The sequence below is a fragment of the Podarcis liolepis genome (assembly GCF_965112155.1).
Source record: "Podarcis liolepis genome assembly, chromosome: 12".
Lineage (NCBI taxonomy): Eukaryota > Metazoa > Chordata > Lepidosauria > Squamata > Lacertidae > Podarcis > Podarcis liolepis.
The window spans coordinates 55,974,332-55,995,792 of record NC_139563.1 but is presented as its reverse complement, the minus strand read 5'-3'; the positions used below and the strand labels follow the sequence as shown (position 1 = coordinate 55,995,792).

Sequence of the window (21,461 nt, the reverse complement as noted above, 5' to 3'; positions counted from 1 at the left end):
TGTGTGTGTGTGTGTGTGTGTGTGTGAGAGAGAGAGAGAGAGAGACATGAAAGGAAACCAAGTTCAATGAGATATTCAAAATTAGATACAAAAAAACTAGGTAAGAATCATTGGGCAGATGTTAAGAGTTGAATTATTCATAGCTAAAGCTGAATAAGTGCAGAGTGCAGAAATGCGAAATCCATCCCAACTTTCTGGCAAGTGATTTATCATGTCAACTTATCAGACGAATTATATCCCATCCTCCCCATTTCAAAATTACACAATTAGTCGTCGCTTTACTCAACTGCATGCGTGCCTCTGGTAACGGTTTCCTCAAAATGCTCAGAACTATTGTAGTTTTTGTTTGCAAAAGCCAAAACACCATGAACTTCAAGTCCTGCCAATTTTTCCCCCCTGCCAAGTCCTATTAGCATAAACGAATGGTTTATTTTAAGAAATGTCTGATAAATTACTTTGCACAATCAGTAATGAGGGTACTGTCAGCAGAGGAGAATAATTTCCAACACTTACTTGGCATCAACGTGTGGTTTACTCTTAGCTCACAGCCATATTATGTGGACTTGGTTTTGCTCTATTCCATGAATCTGCCTGATCTCTTTAGAGTAAAACCTTTAAATGTCTTTAATGAAAAGGTAGCTTTGTCCCATTTGTATTTCTAGGGGAGGTGTATTTTAAATATAACCATACGTTCAATATTCTTTCCTGAAAATAATCCCACATGGGAAATAGTCCTTGTGTGGGGTAGCAGGCAATTGGCTACCAAGCTAGCATCCCATATTCACTCTACAACAGATGGTAGAAAGTTCAAGGAGAAGGGACGATCCAGTAAAGTTGAAATTCAATTGTTACCTATACAGTAAAGGCTATTTGGGGAACTGCTTGAGGAGGGGGAGCTTCAGCTAAAGAACCTCAGCTCTCTGCCCCCTACCCTTGCCACAGCCAAGGCTAGTCTTTCTGTTTGCATTTGGGGCTGAATGCTCAGGTTGGAATATCAGCTCTCACAATTGTATTCCCTCTCTACCTAAGGATAGTTTTAGGCCAGGAATGAGGAACCTGTGGTCATCTAGATATTGTTGGACCACAACTCTAAGCACCCCTGACCATAGGCAATGCAGCCTGAGACTGATTGGAGCTAGAGTCAAAAAACAGCTGGAAGGCCACAACTTCTGCACCCCTGTTCTAGGTTCTGTGACAGCCTCAAGTCTCTCTCTTCATCTCTTCTCCTACACTTAAAGGTAAAGGGACCCCTGGCCAGTGAACGACTCTGGGGTTGCGGCGCTCATCTCGCTTTATTGGCTGAGGGAGCCGGCGTACAGCTTCCGGGTCATGTGGCCAGCATGACTAAGCCGCTTCTGGCGAACCAGAGCAAACAGTCACTTGGGACCTAAATATGCTTATCTTCCTGTTATAGTATGGCAATTATTAGTTATGGGCAACTGGGAATAGCCAAAATTCCTTTCTTGAAGGTGTGCACTACGTGTAAATTCTCAAATATAACCCCTTAAAGAAAATGAAGTTGGTTTTGTCCAAAGCCAATTCCCTTTTCTTGTTGGAAAGAGTGGCCCTATCCCAGGCTGCATTTAATTTCACCTTCTTACCTTCAGCATCCGTAAGAACCAGCACACTTCCCAAACTGATAAAGATCAAGTGGCATACAAGAATTCTAAAAGCGCTATAGGAGGTATCCACGGGGCAGCTTCAAGAAACTTCCCATCCTTCCAAAAAAACAGTGCAGCTCTGCCTATGTGTTCTGGCATCTTTTTTTAAATCAACCAATATAATAATATGGGTAAGACTTTCTGTTCTGCGATAGCTGGTTGTAGCTAAGAATATGCCAAACTGCGACACAAATTAAATGCAGACATTAAAAAGGTCAGTTGACCGTTGTCACTTTTAATACCATTTTTAATTTGTCTGCACAGTTCCCTTTTCCTGTCTACAGTCATTGCCTTTTCAGACATCCTTTGCACAGTCTAAATGCGTCTCTATTTCACATTCCCACTTTAGGTCCCTATATATGTCCTGTGAAATTCAGATTACTCCTACATTGTACTTAATGTACCAAATGCATAAAGTAAAACTATATACTCTGCCTTTAATACCAGGGAGTGCATTCCAAAGCGATCCTGTAGGTATGTGAGCTGAACACAGATAAACAGAAAAGTCCCCATCCATCTTGTGAGATATTACTGTGAAAGGATATGCTCTAATCTTCCTCAAGGGATCCATCATGAATCCCACCTTGCTTGTCAACACACAGTTGTGGTATTGTCAGTTGGAGAATCTACACTACCTTCATTTCAACAGCATGTGGGGACACCTGGAGAGCCAAACAGATTGTCCAGTGGAAGGGTGTTGCAGGCTGAATTCTGGAACCAAAATGACACGGAGATGGGCTGCTCAGGAATATAAATGTTGCCATCTGCATTTGTGGGAATCATCTACAGTTTTTTAAACCTTGGGAGCACAAAGAAAGGAAAATGCATTCTACCTGTTATATATTCTAAACGAGTGCACTAGAGCACATAAATCTGTTAATTTACATCATTTCTTCTATTTCTGAAGTTCGAGCTAAGAGCGCCATTGCTTTTGTACTCTAAACTGCACCACCCATGCAGGCATCGGAAGCCTTGAGGAAGGCCCACGTTTTGCAGAAGTTTGGAAGGGGAAACTCAGGGGAAGGGACTGGAATCCAGAACAGGGTGCATTCCACACTGCAAAAGTTTGTTGTTGGCTCCACTTGTACTTCCAAAAAAGATTTTGGCGTTCCAAGTTGATTGGTCTTGTTTTTTAAGTGGAACCAATGTAGTAGGAATCCTCTGTTTTATTTTTATTTTTTTCTGAATTTTCTATAGGGTGCTGTTGATTACAGGATACTGCAGCAACTTTTGACTTTTGTATTCTTCAGTTTATTCTGAAGAAAATTCCCCACTCATTACTGGTGTGTAGTATATCTCTACTGATTTTTTAAAAAAAGAATCAGGAAAAAAGCCATATTGATGTGATGTGACATTTACAGTTGTGGCAAATGTTGAAATGCAGAAGCTCATCACGACCCCCTTCTCCATGTCCCCAAGGAGAGTCCAAAAACATAGGCAGCTGTGTTGATCCACTATTATAAACTACCCCCCCCAAAGTGCTGCAATACTTAGCATCATACCCAATTTATTAGGATCAGCATGACCATAATCCTGTACAGAGCTTCTTGAGTAAATTCCATTAAACTTTGTTGTGTGTCCTTCTGACTGCATAGGTTCAACTCGTAAAACACACTGAACTTTAACAAAAGATCTTGGGCCAGCTGAAATGCAAACAGTCCTATGAAGAAGTGTCAGCATTTAAACAGCTCATTTTGCTAAAGAAAAGGAAGTAAAGTAGCAAGCCTCCAACTTGCTATTTTCCTCATTCACCAGTTTTCTCTAGGCTAATCAGTCACAAACAAACTTAAATGCCTCCTCATCACCTGGTTTACTTACCAGAGGAAGGCCGTTCCATTAATTCCACTAGTGTTCTGGCAAACGGCATCATCGCTCCTGCTCTGAAAAAAGTCCCGGGGCTGCGTCTCCCCTCTGTTCTCCCAAGGATTAAGATACTTTTTGTACGGTATTCTACAATGCATTATCAACAAAACGGAACTCATTTCTTTATGTTCATTGTTAACACTGGAGGGTGGCACAATTTGGCAAATTATACATGCTTCAGTTCCAGAATTAATTTTAGACATCACCCTAGTTAAACCAGAGTTTAGTTAGAAGGCATTGAAGGCAAAGCACACCCACTGAATAATAAAGACAGAGAACAAGGAAAATCTATTCATCCCTAACGCAAATAAACTGACCGTCACAGTATACTACCACAGATAAAATGTGAATTTCACCTCAGATTTTGCTATGTTCTTCAATGGTAACATCACACACTCAACTGCTTATCATCAAGTGTATCATAATCAAACAAAGAAATCAAGCCAGGTTTGATGCATGTGAGAACCAGTTAAAGTTTCAAGCAAAGTCCACAGACGCCACTTATCAGTTTCACTTTATATTGCTTTGGGTAGGCTCAGTCTCCAAAATGTTTTTCCACATTTTTAAAGGGTCACAACAAAGAGTGAGCTGCTGGGGTCAGGTGAGGAGTCGCAGGTCCGCAGGTCCACAGCCTGGGAAACTTTGTACCCTGTCTGCAGCAGTCACCCAACATGTCTACTTTTTAACAAAATCAGAGGGGGTGCTCTGTGGATCTTTGCTTCTCAGAGTGCTGTCTGTATCACTTGGTTTCACTCAAATCACCTGGACTCAAATTCTCAGCTCCATTATTTCTGGACGCTTTAGTCCAAAAATCACTAAGTAGCTTAGATCAGGTAACAGATTCCACACTTCAGGAGTTCATAGCACAGCTCCAAGGTGAACCGCTAGATAGAGTTAACCCACCTTTTGAAGAGCAGGGCAGGCGCAGCCATTCACATGTTTTGGGTACAGAGAGACGGGACTGGGCAAGCAAGTGGGAGAGAGTAGGCTGGGTCTGTCTTGGAGACAGAGGCAAAATCTTATAAGTCAGCTCAGCTCCCTGTTGCAGAGACTCCATTCCATTCCATTCATCTACTCCCTGGTTTTCTGTTCCTCCACACTCAGCCCACTACAGCCAGTCAGCATTCTGTGGACATTAAGCACACTCGGATTTCATTGGGTTATTTGTGGTGTTCCCTCCATCCCAATAGGGGTTTCCCCTAAATATTTACAAACATTAGGGTCTCCCCCTTGCACCCTGATAACTGAGCGACGGCATTTCTCCGCACATCACATCTGTACCCACTGCACTAAACAGGGAAGGGTCAACATTTCAACACAAAAAAAAATCTGTAGTGTGAATGCTAGGAAATTGCAAGTTTAACCTTAAGGGAAAATCTTTGAATCCTTGCAGAAGAGTCATAGCTGCACATTCATAGCACAGTCTAACCAAAGCTAAGCACATATAAATCCCACTGATGTCAATGAGAAATTTAACATGTTCTTAACTATCTCAAAAGAACTTGGCTCAATTGCACTGTTACTGTGCAACAGTGAAGTGAAAGGGGCCTGGAAAGAACCTTAGTTATTGCACATTGTTATTGCACTGACTTGGTGCTGGAAGAGACTCTTGAGAGTCCCATGGACTGCAAGAAGAACAAACCTATCCATTCTTAAGGAAATCAACCCTGAGTGCTCACTGGAAGGACAAATCGTGAAGCTGAGGCTCCAATACTTTGGCCACCTCATGAGAAGAGAAGACTCCCTGGAAAAGACCCTGATGTTGGGAAAGATGGAGGAGGGGGCGGAAGGAGAAGGGGACGACAGAGGACGAGATGGTTGGATAGTGTTCTCGAAGCTACCAGCATGAGTTTGACCAAACTGCGAGAGGCAGTGGAAGACAGAAGTGCCTGGCATGCTCTGGTCCAGGGGGTCACGAAGAGTCAGACACGACTAAACGACTAAACAACAACATTGCACTGACTATATCAATATATAGCTAGTACCTGCTCCAAATTAGTATTTTTTATAATTTATTTTTTTATTCAAGCTAAACGTTACAAAGTGGGAGAACACAGCTGGCAAGCAGGCTATATCCATTATATCAGGAAGTTTAGGACAAATCTGTGTTTTATGCCAACATGCCTCAGTCATTACATTTCACAGTTGCTGTATTTAGAAAAGATTGGAAATCTGAGCTTGGAGGATAAGCAAGCACATAATCAAAACTCGTAAGTCTTTCAAAGGCTGTTTGAATAGTACACAAATTATATCTGTCTACCCAGAAATAACTGTGGTATTAAATATAACTGCCTGCCTGCGATTGTGTGATTGGTTAATTTAAAACAGCATTTCAATACAAAATAGACATTACTCTGTTCTTAATTGCCAAGCTCACTGCTTATGCTGCAGACCAGAACCATTCTTTATCTAGCAGGTCCTTGATCTCCAAAATCCTAGTAGACCCAGTAGAAATGGAGGGGCAAAGACAAAGCCAATAACTTGAATGATCGCTGTCAGAGAATCCTAAGGAAAAGGGGCACCCAAGAGCTGCCTGCTAAACTAAAAACATTTGCAGGTATAAAAACAGGGAATGAATAGATCCTACAGCAGAGTTTATGGGGACTTTGATTTGTGGAGCAAATGAAAGCCAGGAAGTAAAAATTCTCTTTCAGGAATTACACCACTAAACTTTGACTAGCAAGCTAGGAAAGTAGCAAAAGTAAATATATTACCACTATTAAATCCTATGCCTCATCCTTACCTTCTATGTTCCCCACAGTGGCCACAAACACAGAATCTTGAATGCTGGCCAGAATCCCTCCCTTTGCAAACTTACTGAGTCCAAATGTGACCACGGTGGGGGTGGGCAGGTTATCTAATATGTGCAACTTCTTAACACAGAATGGCTACAAAATTCCACTAGGGCCCCTGTCAATAAAAACAGATACATTTATTTATCCCATGAATATAAGTCAGAGTTCGGACTGATGCATCAGTCTATTACTGTTGCATGTATTCAATTGCTAGCTTGTTTCACCCCACTGCTGTACTAATCTGCTATTATTGATTTTCAAGAAAGCGAACTCTGCACAAGAATTTCCATTTAAATATATATTTTTAATGACTTTCTCTCAAAATACACATTTTTAAAAGTGTCATAATATGTAGCCAAAACTGCACCAGAACATTCAGGAAGTATGAAACTTCCAATCCACACATTAGCCTGGGAGGTTTGTATCAGGCCGGCTCATTTCAGAATTCATGAAGATAAAATTCCTCAAGGATAGTTAAGTCAGAGCCAGTAGCACCACTACTAAGACAGAGCTCTGAGACAGGCCCCACATGGCCTCTCCCAAGAGGGTCATGTTCCTCCAGGGTCATGGTCAGAATCAGATGCTGTGAAAGACAGGCCTACTTTGGATCTACAGGTGTGGCCCTCATGTTGTAAGAGCCAAGCTAGACAAGGTCATCTAGTCCAGCATCCTATTTTCATGGTGACCAACCAGATGCCCAGGGGAAGTCCATCAGAGGACCTGAGTGCAACAGCACTCTCCTTACTTGTCCCTCCCAGCAGCTGGAATTGAAAGACCTACAGCCTCAGATAGTTCCCCATCCCTCCAATTATAGCTTTGCTCACTTTTTCTCTTTTTCAAATGACAATTGCCTTCTGCAAAGAGATGAAACAGATCAGAGGACGAGAATGGAGGGAGGAGTACTTGAGGTCCAGGCAGGCTTATTCATATAGCACTAAACCATCTCCAAGTATATGTCCAAAGTGGGCCAGTGTTTCCTTTGCACGCATCTCGCCGTCAACTGATGCACTCTTGCTGTTAAGTGTGTGAGCCAGAGAATTCCCCCTTCAAAACTTACTGCAGTCATGGACTCACAATGGGACTTGAGCAGGCATAGGCAAGCTCAGCCCTCCAGATGTTTTGGGACTACAACCCCCATCATACCTGACCACTGGTCCTGTTAGCTAGGGATGATGGGAGCTGTAGTCCCAAAACAGCTGGAGGGCCAAGTTTGCCTATGCCTGGACTTGAGGCAAGTCACTATTATTCCCACTTCAGCCCATCCCCCACCACTAAAGGGAAAACAACACTGACCTATTTTGTAAGGGTTAAAGTGTACAAAGAAGGTAAAAGCAATCAAAGACTGCTATATAAATGACAAATATTTTCATCACAATAGCAAGTGAGTAAGCAAGAAATGCAGTTTTGGATGAGACTCATTTTGTTTGATTGTCTGTCCTGAAAGCCAGGACCTAGTAGTAAAGGTGTTGGCACTGGTACTGGAGTGAGAAAGCCACCTCCGACCTCAGGAGGAGGTGGTGTTGCGGGCATCACACCCCCAACATGCGTGCGGAGGCTGGCTCCCAGCCCTGTGCGATCTGGGAAATCCTCGGCCGCGTCATCCAATTGGCTGGCCCAGGGGGTGTGGCTTGCCTCATTTAAGGCAAGCGCGGCCGGGAATCTCCCTCTTTGGCTGCAAAGTGGCCCTCTACCGAGAGAATGGCGTACATCTTTCCGATGCAGGAAACGATGTGTGGATGGCGGATATGATGCCTGGGATTAGGGATTGGTTGCAAGTTTGAGGGTATTGGCGGCGAGCTTTGCTCGGGTGGCAGTTAGGCATTGGTATGGGTATTGTTATGTAGATGTACGGGGGGGAGCGCCATCACCTCCCCCGGATATTGAAGGGTAGTCCGGTAAAGGATTCCAGGGGGCTTGGCCCTGTCCAAAGCCTATGGAGGCCAGGGCCCAAGGCCCCCTGCTGGTGTTAACCCTTCCCGGTCTTCAAGCAAGCAGGCTGAAGCCAGATAGTCGATAGGACCAATGCCTAAGCCAATACCGCTCATCACCTGTAACCAATAAGGTTGTGGCCTGATTTTAGCCCAATAACCTAAATTACTGTGTCCTGTGTCTTTATTTCTACTGGTGGGAGGCGGGATTTCGCCACACAATGGGAGCTGAGCTGGGGATTTCTGGAGGTGAGAAAGTGATCTGGACACTAAGGAGCACAGTAAGGAGCTGTTAAAGTAGCAAAAAGGGTCCAGAAGCATCTGAGAGGTGCATATCCTATCAGCTCCTCCACTTTCTGGCCATCTGATGGGTCACTCTTCACAGCTGAGTCTTCTCCCTCCTCCAGTGCACATGGGTTGAACCTGGTCTTTCCACCAAGTCTGTTGTAACCTTCGCTTTGGAGGTTTGGGTGATGAAGAAGGAGAACTGGGGATCAAGGCAGGGCTTGGGCTGTGGTTGGATGAGTCACTGCAAGGGGTTTCCTGAGCCAAGGGACTTCTGGGAGCTTTGTGGGGCTTTCCAGGTCCCCCAGCTGTACTACACATAATTCTATGCCTTTTCTTCAGAGGTCTCCCTCGAATCTGAGATGGATGGGATTCTGACAACACGTTCTTGCTGACATTGGGTTTTGGAGGTGGGTGGGTGGGTCTGGTCTGGTCTGGTCGGATGTTCCATATTGATTTAAAAGCAATGAATGGAACAGGCTCTGACTATATTTGAGTTCTTACACTTATTTTAAAAGTCCAGCTTTTAATGTGAGTAAAGGGGGGAAAGGGTGGGAATCAAAATAAAAGCCTGTGCAACATTTTGCAAATGCACGAAGATCCGTGGACTGTAAATTTCCATGCCTCGTTTCTGTTCTTAGGGGACGGGTTTGTGCTGGTCTCCATTTGGAAGAAATATGTGGGGAGTGCATGAAAGAATGCATCTAGTCAACCTCTAGTGCCTTTAACACTTAAGTGAAATTATCTAAATATTGAAAACATGTTCTTATTTTAATGGTATGGAGCTTCACTGCAGGCAGTGGAAAACATTTTTCCTACTCACTAATTATGAAAGATCATAACGATACTTGAAATGTATGTGTGTTGAAGTAATTTGGTTATTTTACAATGCACACGAGGCCTGCATGCATGTTTTACAACAGCCCACTGAGGATCAGCTAAGCACCTGGCTGAGTTTGTCACAAGGAAGAAGAGGAAAGCGCTTGGTGAAACTTCAGGAACACAGAAACAGCCCAAGTTAAGATCTAGGATGAGGTGCAGTGGCTGATGATGTCAGAGCATCATGTGGGATAATATGTCAGGGGGGCAGGCAATCGTGATAAAACAAGGATTGCTCTTCTTTTGTTTGTTTATGCACAGGATAGCTGGACTGGACTGCACCACATATACATGGTTGAAAAAACACATGATAACAATAAAACTCAACAGGATTACACAATGTCAGTGATTAACACTGCAGACAGCAACACCAGTACAAATGTTTGGGATAAAGGTGCAGGCCTATTAAAAATGTTTACTCCTGAAATAATTGGATTCCTATGAATAAACATTCCCATTGAACATGTCATCTTTGGTGGGCATATTTCTCAGCAGGAAGATCTGTCAAACAAACTCAGCTTCCTTGGTTTTATTAAGATTTAAAACACAATGAAGTAAAAACAGCTCTTCTTTGCTAATTGGCACCCCAGGAAATGTTGATAGTACAATCTAAACCATACAGTTAAAACAAAAACAGGCAGAAACACATGTTTGATGGAGAAAAATAAATGTTACCATTCAAGAGTTGAAAGAATTTGCTTTTTCAGATAAAGTAATGTCTGAAGGTGAATTACTCTGCGTGTTTGTGTGCATGTGTGTGCGAGCGCATGCATGTGCATATGTATACACAGACACACACAGAGGAACACATACAATTTATACTGTTTGCAGAAATTAGTAAGAAAACATCCCTTCAGTTGAGCTTTAGCTCTAGAAACAAATGTATGCATACCCATAATACCATTAATACTGTGGTCTTGCAGGAAAGTCATATTTATCCATCTAAGGCCTGCCCAATGATGATAAAGAGGACTTGTAAAAGGCCTCTCTCTCTCTCCCTCCCTCTCTCTCTAAAATGAACATGATGTATGCAGTTGAAATAAATTAAAAAATTGTCCAGTAGCACCTTAGAGACCAACTAAGTGTCCCTGCTCCTTGCACATCAAGTGCAAGTAGATAAATAGGTACCACTCTGACAGGAAGGTAAATGGTGTTTCCGTGTGCTGCTCTGGTTCGCCAGAAGCGGCTTAGTCATGCTGGCCACATGACCTGGAAGCTGTCTGTGGACAAATGCCGGCTCCCTTGGCCAGTAAAGCAAGATGAGTGCCACAACCCCAGAGTAGTCTGCGACTGGACCTAACGGTCAGGGGTCCCTTTATCTTAAGCTTGTTCTGGGTATAAGCTTTTGTGTGCATGCACACGAAAGCTTATGCCCAGAACAAACTTAGTTGGTCTCTAAGGTGCTACTGGACAATTTTTTTATTTTTTTATTTCGACTGCGTCAGACCAACACGGCTACCTACCTGAATCTAGAATTAATGTATGCACTGCAACTAGTCCCCATAGTAATTCCTGATATGTACTGTGTGGATCTTCTTGAGAAAACAGCTCTTCCTCACTGGGTTGAATGTGGCAATTGGTGGGAAAAGGCACATCCATGTCACTTGGGCTGCAGTTAATAACATGGCTAGTTGTGCTCAGGTGAGGAGCAAACAGAAGTATGGTGTGGCTTTAGAGGCCACCACACCAAAATGTCACACACTTACAACAAACTTACAACACACTTACGACAGTGGAATTTGCTGCCAAGGAGTGTGGTGGAGTCTCCTACTTTGGAGGTCTTTAAGCAGAGGCTTGACAACCATATGTCAGGAGTGCTCTGATGGTGTTTCCTGCTTGGCAGGGGGTTGGACTCGATGGCCCTTGTGGTCTCTTCCAACTCTATGATTCTATGATTCTATGATTCTATGAAACTGCCCAAAAATAGGGTGCTAATGAGCTTTCACATTTAACATTGACAGCAGGTATCTAATGGGGGATTTTTATTCATCAGATTTACTTTGGCAAGAGGAAATAAGGAGGGTATTTTGCAGACAACATCATGTGAACATGATTGTGTGCATGACCAGCACTGACTCCACAATAAGTTCTTTTCTGGAAGTACCTGAGAAATTTACCAAGTGTTTCCCATGCCTGTTTAGAAAACTCTAACCTGAGCCCACATACCTTCCAACACAGAGATGTGTGAACTGTCTCTGCATCTGTCAATGAAAACCTATAATGTCTACTCAGAAGTCCATCCCACTGACTTATTCCTGGGTGAATTGGTACAGGATTGCAACCTAAAGCACCCTATTTTTTCCCTTGGGAGAAATGAAGGAACACACACTAGAGACACACACTGGAAGAGAAAGCACACCCCAATTGAATTTCTTTTCTAACCCCCCTAGGAGAGACTTGACTTCCTGTGTTGTTTGAGGGACTGAATCCCAACCCTGCCATGTGACTAAACAGCAGCAACTTTCTATTCGTATGATCAACACAACAAAGTTTTAAAGCGTCTGGTAGGCCTTGTTGTGACTCAACGCAATTTGTAAGTAAGACAAGAAGTAAAATAATAATAATTTCATAAATCTAAGGAATCAGAGTCCACATTCCACTGAAGTCTTGTCGCCTGCTAGTCCCATTTGAATTAAATTGAATTTGTGTGAGGAGCATTCTGAGAATTTCCTTCCCTCGCTCCCAAACCACAGAAAGCAGCAGCCTCATGGAAGCTGGCTCCTATGTGTGCATTTCCTTATTGGGTCAGAAATCCTGTACCAAAATAGCTGCTGTGCATGGTAGAAGCATGCAGCGCTGGAGAGAGTGAACAGTTCCCAGCCCTCAACGGGAAATCTCACACAAATGGCTAGTTGCAATAGTCCTGATCACCTTCTTGGGAGGTTGAGCCCAGCCCTCTCTCCCACGCCCAGTTAAAGATATGGTCTATGATGTTGACGCTGATGTTTCTGGATATAATGATAAACCATGGGTAGTTAAAAACAGGAAGTGGATGCTTCCTATTTCCTTTTCACACCTGCCATGGTTTAGCATTGGATCTGAACTGGTACCATTTCCAGGGAATTCTGGTACTGGTTGCACGTTTTTGTGATAGAAAAAGATCCTGCCATGGTCCAATTTACAATATTACAAGTTCAAAAAGGTTTGCTCATCTTTTACTCTTTTATTCTAATTCTCAACTAAAAGAGTCCCCGAAGCAGCTATAAAGGTAAAGGGACCCCTGACCATTAGGTCCAGTCGTGACCGACTCTGGGGTTGTGGCGCTCATCTCGCTTTATTGGCCGAGGGAGCCGGCGTACAGCTTCCGGGTCATGTGGCCAGCATGACTAAGCCGCTTCTGGCGAACCAGAGCAGCGCATGGAAACGCTGTTTACCTTCCCGCCGGAGCGGTACCTATTTATCTACTTGCACTTTGACAGTGCTTTCGAACTGCTAGGTTGGCAGGAGCAGGGACCAAGCAATGGGAGCTCACCCCGTTGCGGGGATTCGAACTGCCGACCTTCTCATCGGCAAGTCCTAGGCTCTGTGGTTTAACCCACAGTGCAGCTATAAGCAGCAATTAAAAATTTATTTGCAAAAGACAGAAGCCACGCTTAAAATTGCCACCCACAAAAAATAGAAAATAGCAAGTTAAAAACAAAACCTTTCAGCAATTTAGCCTTTGTCTTCCTTTCTCCCCCCTTCTCTCTTTTTGGGATCACTAATCACTGTCAGTCACCTTATTACATATTTATTAAAGTTTCTCTCCCCACCCCCCTCACTCCCAGCTTTGAGAGCTCTGCCAAATGAGTTGACATGCATCATTTCTGTGGAGTTCCTGAAAAGGCACTGAATTCCTTAAAATTGAAATCCGCCCTGTGAATGTAAAAGACATAAGCAGTCAGCACTGATGACTAAAAAAGACGAATGAAGTAATGCTAATGCTGGTGAGGCTGTTTGTCTCCAATGTGCCATAAATAGTGAAGCGAAATTAAAATTTCTCAAGCAACATCAGCTATGCACAAAAAAAGGAATGTGTGATGAGAAGCAGACAGGATCAGAAGTTCAGGCAGAGGTGCTCCCTGCAAATGGAAAGGAATATTTCCCCCCTCCGAACCCGCAAATTCTGTTGTTGTTGTTCCTATTGTGTGAGATCTCCTAGCTGCAGGAAACAATGTCATGTAGTGCAGACTTCCTTAATTTCCTGCAAAATCCCTCAATGGAAGGCAACATTTTTCAAGCAACATTTGTCTCTGTCCATATATCTAGTCGTCCTCCATATATCTAGTTCTCCCCCCCCCTTCACTCTGCCCCCCACCGCATTTGCAAACAGCCTGATAAAAGAGGCCTATAGCTAACATTATGTTTTATTGTGTATATCCATTACAGTCTATCCAATAAAAGCCTGACCACCATTTCCCAGTCTATTTTCTCTTTCTAGAGTTTAATGTGACTGCTAAGAACAACACGAGCCACTGCTTGCCATCACCGAAATGCAATGTTAATGAATCTTCATGGCTAGATGTCTCATGAAATCCTACAAAGTGTATCAATATTATCACCATCTCTCTCTCTCTCTCTCTCTCTCTCTCTCTCTGTGTGTGTGTGTGTGTGTGTGCGTGTACACCAAGACTGGCCAACATGGTGCCCTGCAGATGTTGGATTTCAAACTCCAAGCAGGAGCACTAGCCTGGCCAATGGTGAGGGATGGCAGGAGTTGTAGTCCAACAACATCTGGAGAGCAGTGTGTGGGCTACTCCTGGCAGTGATGGTCAGATGCTGTAGATACAAAGATGTAGACAGGTGGGGCAAAATGACTGACAGGTATAAATGCAAATTAATGCAATTAATGTGCGTTGGGGGCTGCTGAACAGTCTTGCCTGGATGTTAGAGTGTCTTGTATTCTGACTAACACCAACAAAAGAGAAGTTAGAAATTATTTCTCTTGCTCCCCCTGAAGAGGTTCAGTTGGACGAAGAGATAATCATAGAAGTTATGTAAGAAATACCAAGAGAAAAGGGATGCTACAATTTGAATATCTGAGTTTTACGAGGTCCACTGCTGTGGCTGCTTGGCTGCTCTCATCCTTCATCTCCTAGATCTCTCTGGCGCAGTTCAACCAGTTGTGGTTGTTATCAACCTCCTTGTGTCCCCGCATTCTGATAGAAACAGGCAAATAACGAGCCTAGACAGGAAAAATCCTGCTAAATGTGAGCCTTCCTTCAGCACCATCCTTATCTAAAAATGGCAGCTGGACATGAGATGATGAGCCAGTGAAGCTCTTTTGCTGCCCAGGACATAAACACCTCCTGCCCTGACACTCTGGAATATCTCTGCGAAAAACTACTCTTCCTGTTCAGTCCCATCACTGGGATTACGAAACACGTGCTGAGTAAAAATACTCCCTATTCCAGATCTAGGGGGAACACTGCCTTTATGCTATGCTAATGGCAACAGAACAACATAATTCCATAGAGAAAAGGTAGTTCCTTTTCCAGCTGTCTGGAAAATTTGTTACAACCCATTTTCTGGCTCCCCCAAAAGCACCATCTGAAATGAAGCAAGTTTGGAGAGCAAGTCAGCTTCCTATGCATAGCATTATGGAGTTTAGATCCAGATTTAGCATTGTAGGTTGGCAAAGGAAGCACATGCAAAGTATCAGTCACTCTGGATTTGGCAGCTGCCGGTAAGTTTGTAGACATGGGCTTCATCATATGGCACAGGAATGTGTAAATGGAAAATTCTCTTAAAGGGTTGCTGATAACACTAAGTGAACTATTTCTGTACTTTATACCATCAGGACATGGCTATACTAGTGCATTATATTCAGGCATATTTACCCCGAGTTACAAAAGAAAACACTGGTGCTTCTCCAGTAAAACTGTCTAAAAGTACAATTTAGCGATCTGATTCAATGCAAGGAGCCATTTACAGAGGCTTCTCTAAATGGGAAATTATCAGAGGATAAGATGATTTATTTTAATTTCAATGCACTGTCACAGGTTTTGAGTTTTAATCAAGTTTAAGTTAGCTAAGCTTTGGGTAGTACTGTCGTTTACCTATGCAAAAACTCACATTTCTGCCTGTTCTTCCTACCTCTGTTGACAGCCATTAGAACATTCCTTTTCATCCCTTCCCTCTCCTTGCAGTTTAACCTTGTCCCTTGAGGAGTATTTTCTTTCCAAAAGATAGATTGTGGGCTGCACACAACATGAAAAGTTTATATACTTTTCCTGTTGCCATCTGCAAGGTATTTCTTCCCAATATTTTCTTCTAAAAGAATTGAATTTCAGGTTCTAGTTGGCTTCTTCACAAGTCAAAATGCAACTGTAAAAATTGTTGATAGAAATGCTCAAATCCCATTATTTTTTGTCATAAGTGGCTTACAGCACAATCTGGCACATTTCTACCTTGGGCTTACTCCCAAGTAAGTGCACAAAGGATCTCAGCATCAAGCTTACAGTCAATAACTACATGAAGAAGAAGAGTTTGGATTTGATATCCCGCCTTTCACTCCCTTTTAGGAGTCTCAAAGCGGCTCACATTCTCCTTTCCCTTCCTCCCCCACAACAAACACTCTGTGAGGTGAGTGGGGCTGAGAGACTTCAGAGAAGTGTGACTGGCCCAAGGTCACCCAGCAGCTGCATGTGGAGGAGCGGAGACGCGAACCCGGTTCCCCAGATTACGAGTCCACTACTCCTAACCACTACACCACACTGGCTCTCATGGAAAATGTTGTTCATTGAACCAGACAGATACAATGGCTTTGACCCTGCAAAGGGGTAAGCAGGCAACCAAATCCAGGGACAGCACCAGCACAGCACAAACCCCCTTCTCAGCCACTCCCTGCTGACCCGGTTCGTGGAGGGAACTTGCTCTTAATAAACAGGTATGGTCACCATGAAGTAGGTGCTCCCTCTGAAACCCTGGTCTCCAACAGGAGAAGACTTTATTAGTTAAACTCAGCAGCTTGAGTAATGTCTGGAAACACACAGGAAGCCAATATATTATAACAACAGAAAGCAATTATGGTCAATAGTCTGATTGCTGCATTCTGAAATTATGTAAGTTTTTAGTTAATCTTCAAAGGCAGCCCCATGTATCCTACACTGCAGTAATCTAACCTGGATGTTAGCCAATTAAAATCATATTTTTGATTAATTGCATTTCCACTGAAGCACAAGCACAGTGTGCTGCCTCCCTCGGTGGATTAAAAGGCAAACATTTGATTTTTAATCTCTCTTGGCAGAACCCCATTTTGAGGCTGGCCTTCTCCCTCTCTCTCTCTTTCCTTCCTGTATGCCCTCAATATGCTTCACCTGGTTGAGCACATCTTGATTATGAGACTAAAACTATTTGAAGAAAGGAAACATTATTTATCTCAGAGATATTTTCTCACTCCAGCTCCACACAGCACGCTTACTTTTAACTTGAGAAGTGACAGTACCAACATAACAAGAAAAAGTCCCACCTTATTTTTGAGACCCCCGTTTCTTCATATCACTAGGAAAAATACCATCCTTCTGTTGTTCAGCCATATTTTTCCATTTCTTTCAAACACATAAGTTCACAATTTATGTACGGCTCAAGGTAAACCTAAAGCAAACACAGATGTGCATATATACACTGCTTTTTTTCCAGATTAGCCCAACTGACTCCAGGGTAAGCAATTAACTTCAAAGGGACTACTGTGGAATAAGTGGTTTGAGGATTGCCATTCATAGATGGTTTAACAGAAACATTCATAAAAACAAAGCACAAACATTTCATCAAACTTACGCTAAGATTTTTTTCAAGATAGGGGTCCCCATACTTTGTTCAAGGGAGCCTTTTCATAAAGCAAAAGTTAAACCTCCTTGCCTTGCCTTTCCCTGGGAATCAGAGAGAGACTTGGTCGCAGGATGAGAGGAAAGACAGCCGAGACACAAAGTGCCACATCTGTTGGTCTGCCCTTAATGGTTTTCTGGAGGTTTCAGGTACAGTGGCCTATTTCCTGGGGAAGATACATTACTGGAAGAGTTCTAGAATATGCACTACCTTTGAGGCACAATGCCAATTATTTTGCCCAATAAAGGCCCATGGTCCATGTATGCATCAAGTCAGGACAACTATTGCGCAAAGGAGAAACAGAGCTGGAGACTGTAACCACAAAAATGGAACTCTAGCATCATTCAGAAACATCTGGACCCTGGTCCTTAGGAAATGATCTAGGCTGGAGCACACACCACCCCCAAGGCAACAGCTTATGCATGCTTGCCTTCTTGAGAATCTAACAGGGAAAGTAACAGATCTTAATTGATATTGCAGAACATATGCAATTCACTGGTGGTCTTATGACAATCTAATGCCCATTCAGCTAGCAGAAATACTCAGACATACAAGACCCAACCAAGAAATTGGAAGGTGTTTAGAAGCGGATGGAGTGGAGGCATTTACCTGACCTCCCAACAGGTGAGCCACTGCTGTTTAGCACGAGAGTCAGCAATGAGACAGCAGGGAGGTTGGCACGGTTCAAACACACCAGCAGGAGACCAGATTGGCTTCACTGGTGGATTCACACTCTGCTGATCTCACAACTACCTCATCCCTCCCATGGTACAGGAGCAACTCACATTTGGGATGTGAAACAGGGTTCCTTTTAGTGTCATAATTTAATTCAGTTTGGTATCATGTGCATGAAGCACTGAGAGTTAAAAAGAACAATCAAGCTTTGAAAACTGCCGCTCCCTTACAGCAGCCCAGATTAGGGCTGGGCAATATCTGGTTTTCAACACTGCGATATATTGCCAGCTGAACATCGTGATATACCTATATATCACAATGTCTGAAATAAGGATGGAGCTTTGTAGAGGCATTGGCTGGCTTCAAGGTTTTTCACACATCGTGATTTTGGCATAGCATGAGCACACACACACACAATATATGATTCACAATATATTGCCAGGTCAAAAATTATGAAACCAATATCATCATATGGACTTCTAACTGGTTTGGGATGATATGTCAATATATTGCCCAGCCTTAGCTCAGATATAATCCTGCTTCAGGTCAATAGTCTCAGGAGCTGGCTTCCATCAAGAAAACAAAAAATGAAGGAAATATGCCTACCTGGAACAGCTATCTTCCCTACTGTTGGATGATCCATCTCCATGACAAGCCCATTGTGCAGAACCTAAAAAAAAGAAGAAGCAAATATATAACAATAAGCATCGCCCAGTGATACAGAAAGCTGCAACTAAAAGTATGGTTCATGATTAAGCCCCGTTAAGGAAGGGGCTTCATGCATGGAGCACTGGAAGTCCCTGTGTTGTCCAGTATTTCACAGTTGTTGCTGATGGCTTCAATTATTATAACCCACATACTTGAATACAAATGTCATATCTGATAAATAATAGTCAAGGACCTCTGTATGTAGAATCTGTGCTACATGAACAGGCTCCCCTAGGTAGGCTATATGATTAATTATATTTAACAAATACAAATCTCATGCAGTAGTTTTACTTGTCAAAGAGAAATACTGGAGTTGTGGGGCTTGTCATTTCAGTTTTGTATTGCTGTAATATTTTAAATTACTCTTTATTGCAAAAGAAGAATGAAAAATCTAGCACCATCAATATCCCTGTTACTGCCACTGAAATTTCATCCTTTATTTTATGACAGAGAACAATTAAACCCAATATGTGGAATGGGAGGGACTTATGCTGCCAACATACTATATCTTGATTTCAGTAAGGCTTTTGACATATAAACTTAGAAAATTAGAGCCTTTGTATGTTACACTGGCAAGCAAGCAAATGCCTATAACTTTTCCTTTCTTTTATTTTACTTTTTTGACAGAACTGGATAGAATTCGAAGGTATAGAAGCCATTTCTGAGTGGGTGATGCCTCCCAAATTTCAAACAATTAAGTGTAGGGTGTTATTTATTTATTTTCTCCTTCAAGTCTTCCTTTACATTTTGATTATTTAAAAAATTGTAACTGCTATAACTGCTCCCCCCCCCTTATTCTTTGAACAGAATTGAATTAAATTTTCAGCCATAGTTGCCCCTTCTGAGGGGATAAATTCTGCCAAATAAGGTGCAGGGGCATTTGTGTAAGGGGGGGGGGCGTCCGCGCGCCCGTTTAAAATCTGGGGAGAAGGAAAAGGCTTTGCTTTTGTTGGGAAATCTTAGAGGTGCCTCTTGGTTAAGTAGCCTGCACAATTTCAGAAATCAGTGTTTCTAAAAGTAAAGGGGTAAAGAAGCCCAAGTAAAGCTATACCCTGGTTGGAATCAAGAGAGCTTGCAGGATGTAGGGTGATCAATTTCTTCAGACATGCCATCCTTGTCTTGGACTTAGCACTTCAGGAAGACTACTTTGAGCTCTTTTGGAGAACACCTACTTTGCTTCAGACAAGCCTTAAATCTCTCTAAATTAACCTGCTGCAGTTCAGGTTTCATCCGAACCCATTGCATATCCTACTGACTTCTGCTAGCTGCAGCCCTCCATGCTGTATTGAAAATCAATTGAGCAGCGGGGGGCAAGTTAGCCTTCAGAAATATCTTTGGAGAAGGTGCAAGGAGCTGCAGCTGGGAAGACAAATCAGCAGCTTTCTGTGCTCATGCACAATTATTTTCCATTTGGATACTTTGGATCTCAGCCACAGAGTAAGTAATTCAGTGGACTGATGTACAGTATGTGTGCTAGTTATACATGCCAAGATACAAATCTTTTCTCTTTATAAAGAAAGTGGTGTATGTGTCAGACCTGTCTTGGAATATTGCTGTAGTTATTGTGAGGGGTGTGCGTGTGGGTTTTAAAAAAGAAACAACGAACCCTCCATGTATTCTATACTTCTTTTCTACAATTCAGTCTTGCAAAGATCCAAGAGAAGCTCTTGGAACCATGCTGCAAATCTCCTCATTTCTTGACTCAGATATGCTACATGAATTTAACATGCATAAATTTTAGTGGCTTGTTAGAAAAATAAACTTTCATCATTAACTGATAGTTTATTATCCTCCCCAAGACAAAACTGAGATGTTCATCAGTTTAACTTCTGAATGTTCTTTTTTTTGTTGTTGTTTATTTGCAAGGTCAGTAGATTTCTTAAAGACAACATTAGCCTGAAACTCTAATTGTTGGCATTAAAACCCTTATTACTGTTTCTTTGCAGAAAGACAAAAATCCCCCCATAACTACATTTCCTACCATATAAGGACAAGCTAATTGTTTATTCTGCTTTTAAAAAAATAATTTGTTTGATCTACATACAGATATATTTCTGTTGATATGCTCATAGATACTGTCCCTTTTCTGATTTTTTAATTGTATAAATTCAGGTTGCTTGCCTGCCAAACTAAAGAAAAATGCCTTGTAACTCTATTGAACAGGGAGTTGCAGGAATTAACAATGCATCATCTACATACAATGAACATGAAATAAAATTATCTAACTGAAATTTCATTCTCCAATTAAGATTTCAAATAATTTAAAAATAAATTGAACCTCACTGGATGCCTGATTTCCTTGCAATACTATGGGCACCACAGTTCAAGAAGGACACTGACAAACTGGAACGTGTCCAGAGGAGGGCAACCAAAATGGTCAAAGGCCTGGAAACAAGGCCTTATGAGGAACGGCTAAGGGAGCTGGGCATGTTTAGCCTGGAGAAGAGGAGGTTAAGGGGTGATATGATAGCCATGTTCAAATATATAAAAGGATGTCACATAGAGGAGGAAGAAAGGTTGTTTTCTGCTGCTCCAGAGAAGCGGACACGGAGCAATGGATCCAAACTACAAGAAAGAAGATTCCACCTAAACATTAGGAAGAACTTCCTGACAGTAAGAGCTGTTTGACAGTGGAATTTGCTGCCAAGGAGTGTGGTGGAGTCTCCTACTTTGGAGATCTTTAAGCAGAGGCTTTAAGCAGAGGAGTGCTCTGATGGTGTTTCCTGCTTGGCAGGGGGTTGGACTCGAGGGCCCTTGTGGTCTCTTCCAACTCTATGATTCTATGGATAATGAGTCTGCCAACTAGCGCTAATACACCCAGGAACCTCACCAAAATGCTGGAGAGGATGCACATACCTCCA

At 42.5% G+C, this 21,461-nt stretch overlaps 1 protein-coding gene across 5 annotated transcripts in view; it reads right to left on the bottom strand.

Moving 5' to 3' along the window:
• SUGCT (succinyl-CoA:glutarate-CoA transferase) overlaps positions 1-21,461 on the bottom strand; it is a 294,353-nt gene that overhangs the window by 21,019 nt on the left and 251,873 nt on the right. For all 5 annotated transcript variants that reach the window (XM_083468830.1, XM_083468832.1, XM_083468835.1 and 2 more), the window contains exon 13: positions 18,499-18,562. In XM_083468830.1, coding sequence (XP_083324956.1) covers positions 18,499-18,562 — 64 coding nt within the window. The remainder of the gene's footprint in view (positions 1-18,498; positions 18,563-21,461) is intronic.